The sequence below is a fragment of the Euphorbia lathyris genome, chromosome 9 (assembly GCF_963576675.1).
Source record: "Euphorbia lathyris chromosome 9, ddEupLath1.1, whole genome shotgun sequence".
Lineage (NCBI taxonomy): Eukaryota > Viridiplantae > Streptophyta > Magnoliopsida > Malpighiales > Euphorbiaceae > Euphorbia > Euphorbia lathyris.
The window spans coordinates 34,217,359-34,227,358 of record NC_088918.1 but is presented as its reverse complement, the minus strand read 5'-3'; the positions used below and the strand labels follow the sequence as shown (position 1 = coordinate 34,227,358).

At 36.3% G+C, this 10,000-nt stretch overlaps 2 protein-coding genes across 2 annotated transcripts; one reads left to right on the top strand and one right to left on the bottom strand.

Annotated features, from left to right (window-relative positions):
• The first annotated feature begins 2,430 nt into the window (after positions 1 to 2,430).
• On the top strand, positions 2,431 to 5,032 carry LOC136206930 (co-chaperone protein p23-2). The gene is made up of 6 exons (XM_065998142.1): positions 2,431 to 3,267; positions 3,355 to 3,538; positions 3,653 to 3,812; positions 4,454 to 4,485; positions 4,585 to 4,627; positions 4,742 to 5,032. The coding sequence occupies exons 1-6, from the start codon at positions 3,263 to 3,265 to the stop codon at positions 4,777 to 4,779; spliced, it is 462 nt and encodes a 153-aa protein (XP_065854214.1). The 5' UTR covers positions 2,431 to 3,262; the 3' UTR covers positions 4,780 to 5,032.
• On the bottom strand, positions 5,017 to 8,082 carry LOC136206929 (uncharacterized). Its single transcript, XM_065998141.1, has 10 exons — positions 7,913 to 8,082; positions 7,570 to 7,816; positions 7,404 to 7,505; positions 7,159 to 7,328; positions 6,918 to 7,051; positions 6,657 to 6,834; positions 6,005 to 6,560; positions 5,821 to 5,933; positions 5,491 to 5,740; positions 5,017 to 5,409 (listed from the first exon to the last, which is right to left on the bottom strand). Exons 1-10 carry the CDS (start codon positions 7,960 to 7,962, stop codon positions 5,179 to 5,181), a joined length of 2,031 nt encoding a protein of 676 aa, XP_065854213.1. The 5' UTR covers positions 7,963 to 8,082; the 3' UTR covers positions 5,017 to 5,178.
• Positions 8,083 to 10,000: the final 1,918 nt, after the last annotated feature.

Sequence of the window (10,000 nt, the reverse complement as noted above, 5' to 3'; positions counted from 1 at the left end):
CGTTCGTTCAAGTGGATAAAGACGTCCTTTCACAACGGACACGACTCTTAACCAACGGATACAATTTTTCACAAAAGACACATCACTTCAATCTCAACCCTTTAACATCTATAAATAAAGAGTTGGTGTTGAGAAAAATGGAGGTAATGTTATGTAATATAGATATAGAATCAGAGCATAGAACTAATGTCTAAGTTCTAAGCAAAAATAGTTCGAGAGTTAGAAATTAGATTCTGTACAAAACAAGATGAGGTACGCATATTGTTTATAGTTTAATTACAACTCAGTAGCGTTTAGACATTGTTCCAGTTTTAGTTTGCATTTTGGTAGTGGCCGACCGAATCCTTATTACGAAGTTACAGCGAGAAGATTGAGTAGAGTGTTCGCCCCTGAGCCTGACAACCTCTAAGGAAACCCAAGGAAAGGACTGATCAGCCGTTCACTTGCACGCCCTCGAAGAACTCGATGCTCCATGTTCTCTGTAAACTTGTATCAATTTATATTTCATCTAATAAAGTCCGTTCTATTCGATAAATCGTTATGCGGCACTTATGGTAACCAATCCACTAAAGTGATTGCTGGTGTTTTCATTAAAACGTAGTTAAATTCAAAATCATTACAAGGAAACTTTGTTGAACACTTAGGCAAATTATCATCTCGAAAGAGTTTTAATTTGATTAAGGGCAACTATCCCGAAAGGGTTTTGTCGCGTTCAAAGCCAATTAATTAGAGGTTCCGTCATTTATTTCGTCATCATAATTGATACAAAGTTTAAGTTGTTTTCTTTGCTTAATGCAAATGAATACATTCATTTGTTTTTCTAAAAGTTCTAAATGTTCCTGTTTTGTAAAATTCATCCCTAAATCAGAAGATCTTTCTAACAATCGATATATTCTAATATAAAATCTTAATCCAGCATTTTCAAATACTCAAAGTCCACAAACTCAATTAAACAATTTCCTAAATTCAATTAGACAAATTTCACTTTTCATTTACATTCAATAGTAAATCTAACAAGTTCGAAATTAACAGATTCAAAAATAAGTTTTTCGTTAAAAAACGTATCCCTGTGGGATCGATATTTTTATTACTACAAGCGAAACCGTGCACTTGCGGAAATCACTCAACAATAGCGTATAAGCTCACGCATTCCTTAGTCACAGTTGAGGATACCTGACGGAGATTTCCATCGGCTCAGGGCATTGATCGGAGGAGATGCCGACCAGTTGGATACGATCCCACTGCCTGTGATCCTGCTTATATGGACTGGTATATGCGATATTCGCATCCTCATCTCCTTCATGCACCACAGGCTGGACCGGTACAGCATGCTCGCGCCAACAGCGAATTTGTAAGTTTATTATTATTTAATATTATTATTTAGCATTAGTTTATATGTGTTTAATTTTTAATATTTATTTATTAATTTTTTTTTTTTGCAGTGGGTTAGCTGGTTGTGGCGTGTCACCCAACTATCGGCTACCCACCGATCTGACGAAGATGCTCCACGCATTAAGAGGGAGATGAATGAGTTTATGGATGTGTGGCGTCGGGCGAGCTGAATTATTGTTGTAGAACTTCATACATTTTAACACTTTTGATATTATATTTACTCTTTTACGTTTATAAATGTTTATGTTTATTAATGTTTATTTTAATGTTTATGTTTTTAAATTTTATTTGTTAAAGGGTAATACGAGTTAAAATGCCATAATTTTATTTGTAAACGGATAATTCGAGTTACCACAATTATGAACTTTTTTTTTGTGATTTATTCATGCGGGCGTGAGGTAATCATGCCTCACCACATGGTGAGGCGTGATTACCTCACGTCCGCTTGCCGGGAGAGGTTTTTTTCTCCAATTTCCCACCTCAAAGCTTGAAAGGGTACTTTCGTCCTTTCATGGGGCTAGAGGTGGGAAATTGGGGCTGGGTTTAACAACATCCTATTTATATGTATGCAATAGTAAAATATCAAAAGACATTTATGTTCATTCTCAACGTTCGAAAATGCACATGCATCCATGTATCTCCTAACTCATGTAAAAATCATGTTTTATAAGTTGTGTTACCCGGTTCCAAAATAATTTTATGTATTATTATTAAAGTCCAAAATCATGTTTTATAAATTGTGTCATCCAATTCTAAAATAAATTGTGTTACCCAGTTCCAACACTGTTCCACAATGAGAATGTAAATTTTATCATTTTTTTTACGTTACAAATATATTTACATTGCCTTAAAAACATTTATATTGTCTTAAAAACGTTCCACTTACCTTCAAAAAAAAAAAAAAAAAACGTTCCACTTAATATTATATTAATAAATAGCCTCGGACTGAGTAATCGGCAAATTAATATTTTCCTATACTAACAAATTAATATTTTTATAGTATTGGTATTTTTTTTAAACAAACCTGAGCTATTCTCTTTCCTTCTCTCTAGTCTCTTCCTTCCTGTAAAACCCCCACCGCCCCTTTTCAGTTTGAAGGTTACTTCTATATAGTTGACGAGGAAGAAGGAAGCTTGTCTTCCTTCTTCCTCCTCCCCTGTGTTTTATTTTTTCTATAGTGTTAGTTTGTTTTCCTTTCTTGTTAGTTTGAAGTCTTTATCCCTTCTTGAACTTCTTTTTCCGTCAGATCTACTATTGTGAGCTATATTTCTTTCTTTTATTCTTTTTTCGGTCTTTGCAAGAGCGGAAAAGGTTTATCTTGTCCGTAGATCTATTGATCTGCGTGGATGTACAAACAGAAAGGACTTAGATCCGAACGTTCGGAAGAGCCTAGAGGATGGAGTATGGATTACAACGGTTTTTCAACGGGATTCGACTTATGAGAAGGATATGACTTCTATGTTTGTTGTAGTTGTATTTTTTCTGTTTTTTAGTGCTCTTTGTAGTCTATGTATTGCTCGTTGTAGTCTTCTCTTCTCTTTGTGGGTCTTTGCCTGTATGGGATGGAGGTTTTATTCCTCTTTTTTTCGTGCTATATTTGTATTATTAAGATAATGGAATGATATATGACATTTTATAAAAAAAAAAAAAAAAAAACAAATTAATATTTTTATTGCTTAAAAAAACGAAAATGATACTAACCGTTAAAGATAGTTGACCGATTGAAGTGAGTGGGTTTTTGGAAAAAGAATGAAAGGAAAGAAGTGCAGTTGGGTTTTGAGTAAGGTCAGGTAGTAGGGTTCTCTCTTTCTTTTGCATTCTTTCATCGCCTATCTTCTTCAACCTGCCATCGACTATATTCTCAGGGAACATGAGGTATTTCTCCACTCTCTCATCAATTCAATTTTCTTATTTCAACTAGGCCAAGAATCAAACTGTTTCTTTCATTTTGAATTGTTTCAGTCGCCATCCGGAGGTTCTCTGGGCTCAGCGCTCTGATAAGGTTTACCTAACCATTGCATTACCCGATGCCAAAGACATTTCCGTCAAATGCGATCCTCAAGGTCTATTCAGTTTCTCTGCTGTTGGGGTTCAAGGCGAATTCTTTGATTTCTCTTTGCAGCTCTATGGCCCCATTCTTCCTGAGGTTGCCACACATTTCTTTAATCCCTAAGTTCTTATCAGTTTCATTTTTTAAATCTTGAAACCTCATTTCATATTCTGAGATAAGTTTGATTATTTTTTGGTCTTTATGGTTCAGGGGTGTAAAACTAATGTTGGATTAAGGAATATCATATGCTCAGTTCAGAAACAAGATAAAGGCTGGTGGAAAAGACTGTTGAAGTCCGAAGAAAAGCCTGCACCTTATATTAAGGTTGATTGGAATAAATGGTGTGATGAGGATGACGAAGTGTCTACTTGTGAGTTTTTATTTTCATTTTCTCTGTTTCATTCACTAATTTTAGGATGCATATACTTACTTCTTTCCTGAATCCTGTAGTGCTATCTATTTTTCTTAATTGGATGTGTTTCATTAATGCATCCATTAACCCTATTATTATCTTAGTCTTCTTTCCTGTTGAGAAATAGAGGAACAATTCTACAATAGTTTGGTGAAAATACAAGTGCAGATAAAGTTTGTTCTGCTTCTTCCCCAAATTAACTATCTTCCTATAAACTTTAGGGTTGTCTTGCTCGATAGATGAACTGAAAATGTAGGAATTTAAATTACCTTTCTTGACGTTTATGAAAAGACTTGCATACCAATCATTGAATCTGGTTATGGGTGATGTGGAATGACTTAGTTAATCATTGAAATGGTTATGGGTGATGTGGACTCTCGACGTGAGTGCCCTTTATGCTTCTTGATGAAAGACAGATTAAGCACAGTACAGAAATGCTAGCTCCATATATTGCAAGAATGCAACCTTAGTATTGACATCAATAAGAATTACTTGTAGCTTCTTTAATGACATATCAATTAAATCTTCAGTAAATAAAAAAGAATACAACATTTAGATTTTGGGTGAGTGGATTCTGATTAATTCTTTGTGATGTGCAGCTGATTTGCCCTCTGATGATGACACTGCTGCGGTAATTGAGCTTATTATTTTGATTTTTTGGTATAATTTGTTCAGGATTGTTCTTGTGTGCTTTATTTCTCTTAATTAAGTGGCTGTTTTTCTCTCACAGTATGATGAAGATGATGAAGACAGCAGTGATGATGGAATGCTGTGTGAGTTCCAACTTGATCGCCTTTGTTACTTTCATAAAGTGTTCCATAATTAATATATGCACTTTCTTGAGTTTTTGGTGGTTGTGCTAAAGAAATTTTGAACATGAATTGCAGATCTTCCTGATCTGGAGAAGGCCAGGGGAAGTTTATGAAGGTTGACTAACAAGTAACGGCATTAACTATCAATGCACATCGAACTTGAGGATCAGAGTATGGAACAGACTTAGATTGATAACTGAATTTTGTATATGAATTAGATCCATATTGCTTTTAAAGTTAGAATAGATCGCTGTTGTACATTGATTTTTGGGTTGGAACTTGTTGATTATGTGCAGCAGTGAGCAACTTTCCAGACTATAAGGCAGTTGCCATAAAGTAGGAATGGAGAATTGCAAATTTTGAGAATTGGCTATGATTCCTTTGCATTGATGTTTTGTTTTGATTATTACAAAATCACATATATTTATAAGCATAATCAACAGGTAAGGAAAAAGAAAAATGAGTTCCATGTTTGCTATTCTAGAAAAGCAAAGGAAGGCAGAGCAGAGATTCTACGTTGGAGGCTGAGGAGCCTTGGCTTCAACCCGAACTTGAATTACTGGGATTGAATCCCACCATTCTTTCATCCTTCTGTTTCCTTGATCATTTGCCAGGTATTTTTTCCCAACTGTTGATGTCATCATGAAGACGTATAACGTAATTCCCATAACTATGTACTTGAAGGGTATCAACGCGAAGATGATTGCGAGTATAGATACTGCCACCATGGCGGTGTCTGTGTGCTGCGTTAAAAGGATTTCAGACTTCATTAGAAATACAAATATAAGAGAACTAGTCACTTCTGGAAATGACTTTCAGATTACCTTAGGAGCTCTATAGCACATGATTGACCAGATCTTGAGTATTGCAATATTTGTTGCTTGCATGACTTCATGAACTGTTTTCAACCCAAATTGAGCTGAAACTATGCTTTCCACTGTAGTCTTTTGACCCGAGGTAGTGGACACAACTATCTCATTCCATTTCTCTGCACCATCTCTTCCTAGTCTTGCCCGGAGCATCTTCGACGCTGTCCATAACAGCAAACCAGCTATCGCCTTGCCAAACCACTCCCTATATATAAATTCCTTTGATACATGTAATACTAACAATAATAATATATGACCAAAGCTCAATTTGTAAAAACAACTTACTTGTAGAAAACAAGTAAAGATGTAACAATCACTATGATAGTGGTTGCTGGTCTTTCCCAGTAAATCACTTCTTGAAACCAAGGTACCACACTTTGAAGTGGCTTTAACAACTCCTACAGCATGCACAAAAGTAAAAGAATATGATAATTTCAATGTAACATTAACTATTTATTGATGAACTTACCATAAGAACAGAAACACTTTCACTGATTCCTTCCTCTTTCAGCCCTTCTGCAGTAGCTTTGGCTATCTCGACTTCCTTTGCTTCCTCTCTAACTTGATTAATGGCACTCTCCATTGAAGGGCTAGCCTCGCTGTCTTGAGAACATGTGGGTACCTTGTCCAATTCTGTAACTTCCATGCTCGAGAGACCTGATATGGGCATGTTCAAACTCCGTAGGATTGAGCTAGCACTACATGAATGTCCACTACTAACTTTCTTCAGGCTATTAGAGAGCTCTACTAGTACATAGTCTCCCTTTGGTAACTCGTCAAACAACGCAAAGATCAAGAATTTCGTCGGAGCTGGAGGCGATATTCTAAGCATTTCTCTTGCTGCGTGAAGCCTTATGATTCCCAATATGGTCCTGGAATGCATTTCCCATGATTGTATTGGACATTCCACCATATACTTTGATATGAACTGGTGCATAAGTATAATTTCCTTTATCAAAGCGAGCCAATGATCACGCCTCGTACTACTTGTCATCTCCGGGAACTCCAACACAATTCCTTCTGATCTAGAATAAGGAGAGAAAACTCATTCACAATCATAGCAATGCATCTACAATATGATCAAGATTGAACATGATGATTGTGAGAACAATTTCGCTTACAGTTCAGGCGACTCATAGACTACGGCCTTGTCGAAAAGTGGAGCACCCCATGGTCCAGTGGCAGTTGGCTTGATAGAATGTTCAATATCTTTGGACAGGTCAATTTTAAGTGCATCATCATATGCAATTGCTTTTGAGGCCTCAAAATATACAGCATAGTTGGTTAAAGTAAGCCTACCTAGAAAAAAATTGTACAACCATAAGAACTAACAGATATCAATCAAGTATCAGACCCATAAGGTTGTAAATTTTAAAGAGTACCAGGCCAACTTGTTCCACCAATATGGCGCACTACTCTCTGAGAGCTTGCAGTGCCTTCAACATGTAATATAAATTCATCATCTGCAAACTCCACCCCCTTTGGCGTTGCTTGCTTCTGCAAATGCTTTATACATCTACCAAATCAACAAATGCACATCAAAACTATAACACAGCCATTTCAAACAATTAATCTAATTTCATCTATTTTGAATCTTAACATGTTAGGATTTAGAAGCATTACTTGTAAATTTCTCTCAAGAACTTGTCATAAGCAGGGTAGAAAAGGCGGTTTCCTGTAGGGGCGGTGAGAGTTTCAAATGTGAACCTTCCATTAGTAACATCTGCAGTCAAAGGAACCAATGATCCCAGCCACACAAATGCATCTTCTTCAACACTTGGTTCATCATTAACCTAGACACAATTACAACAGAATTAACAAGAAGAAACGAAATCAAAGTTATACCGCCCCAAAAAAGAATTCCTTACAAGAAGTGGCATGAGATCAGTATAAAAAAGAGGGATATCATCTTGTTCTTGACTAACTTGTGTAGCTATCTTCTTGTCCTCCCTCACTTTTCCCTCGGATTCCTGTCAGCCAAACAGCATATAGTTCTCAACTTCTCATAGAAACACAATACGATTGAATACGTACCAGATGAGATTGTTGATCGGAAGCAGTGGGTGTGTTCCAGGCAAGCATTGCATCGAAGGTGAAACGACTAAAAGAGGCATCGGCAATCTTTTCTTCAATGAATTTACATTCTTCAAGGAGTGCCTTAGAGCAACAAAATTCAAGCAGTTTCTTTGAATAAGTAATGGTGTCATTATCATTACACTTGAATTCTCCTAATCCTAATTCAAAATCCTCCACCAATTTATCCACACTCGTATTCAACTTCCTGTAAAAAAGAGAACAATACAATCATTTAATGCACCTGGTGTCAGGCAGAGAGGAATTTTATAAATTAAATTAGAGAGAGAGAGAGAGAGATTACAGAGCAGAATTGTGGATGACGTCGAATGCAATGGAGGATAGATACTTCATTGTTGTTATTTTATTTGGGAATGAATGAAAAACTGGTTGAGAATGTGGGGGAAAGGGAAGAGAGAGAGAGATGAGTGAGAAAAGGTTCCGTTAAATAGGGAGAGGGAAACATGTCTCCATTAGCTGCCACGTTTAAGGTTTCCATGCAATACTGCACTTGCATTGCAGACACTTGTTACTCTCTTTCTGCGTTTGCCATTTTTTCGCTTCTCTCATGCATCATATTTTTGTGTTAATGGTTCCTTACGGTTCTTATTCGGCAATGTATATCCATATGATTTTCAACACTCTACTTTCTCCAACTTAATTTCAGAAGTTTTTCGATTTGAAGGTCGGTTTAGTTTATCCACTGTTTATTGTTACTATGATTTTTACTATTATTATCTTATTATTATAAAAAAGATGATTTTCTGAAAAATATGTATTATTTAATTTTGAAAAAAATTAATTTTTAATATAAAAGATAGTAATTTACTAATTAAATATATGAAATTTTTATTTCTTTTTTTTTTAATATGAATCAAATATTGAGGAACTATTAGGTATTTGATTAGAGAACTATTGTTTGCCTTTTATATATGAAAAATATTGTTTTCCAATATTAGATAATTCTTACTTTAATTGGAATAACAAACATTAGATAAACTAAACGGGCTCTAACTTTCAAAATTTTGTTAGGGGAGTGAAAGAGTGAAGAGAAATTGTCGAATGAGTGCTAATTACTGAGTTTGGTATCGTATTTTTGTCATATCAATTATAAATTTAGTACCAAATGAATCAACTCAATACTATTCGGACTAAAAGAACATTCTGTTGTTCTGTTTCCGTCACTGATCGGCAACATGGGTTGTCGATAAGCAATATGAGGTTACTGATTGGTGATGATGTTGACGATCGACTTCCTGTTGTAGAACAACAAACTACTGTTTCATAAAAGCCAACAATGGCAGAAAAACATAAAAAGAAATTAAGAATATAAAGACGAAGCAAATTGCAAATAAAAGAGATAGGCTTTTAAAACCCTTCAGAAATTGTCTGCTTTTATCCAGTTTGTTCGCATGATAGATTCTCAAACACAGAATTCCAGAAACCCGAGCAATGACCCAAACCTGTGTATAAATGATCATAATGCCTCCAGAAAGCCAAAACAATGATTTCAAATATGTTTAGAATCGATTTGCAATAGAAATAATTGAGTTTAAACCCAAAATCTATGTTTTGAAGTTTGCTGTAACTCTAAAAATTCAAAGATACTGATCAGAATGTGTTGAATTCGATCACATTGTGTTTCACTCGGTGTTTGTGTTTGTTTTCTGTAAGACTGCAGTCAAAACTCACTTCCCCAAATCAAAACATCTCCTTCTTCCTCCCTCTTTCTTTCTTTCCTCTACAAAAAGTATTGATTCCCTGCCAATGACAATTTGTTATGCCCTTTTGTATCAGCTTTTTAGGCAGACAACTTTCAATTTCAAAATGAAAGCTGTTGTGAACCGTAGGCGTCGCTAATCTGCAATGATGGTCGCTGATCAGCGATGCCTGTAGTCGATCGACTAGTGACATGGCGAAACGACAGTTTACAGTTTTTATCCATAAAAACGATAAAGTGATCCCCGAGAGACATTAATCCGCAACGCTGAACCTCACCAGGGATGAGAGCTAGCTTTGTCAACTCGCGCGCCAATATGGAGTTTGTCAGATCCCCATCCATCTTTATATTACGAACAAACTGCATGAACCGCTGCGTTTTACTCTACATCTGAGCCATGAAATCGGCATCACATCCAACTAGGACCTCCAACGGCTCCGGGACCTTGCTGGACTGGCCCTCACAAGTCTGCACAGCGACACGAGGCTTTTTATACACTCTCTCTCCAAAGGCTCTTCCGAATCCCCCGTCTTGTCACTCTTCGGTTGATCCTTGGGACTGACTGGCTTATTAACGCTGGTCCTAGCGGTAGTCCGTTTGCACCGAGTTAGACCGCTTACTGCCTTACCTTTTTTATCCGCTTCTACCTTGGTGCCCTCGTTCTCTAATGCC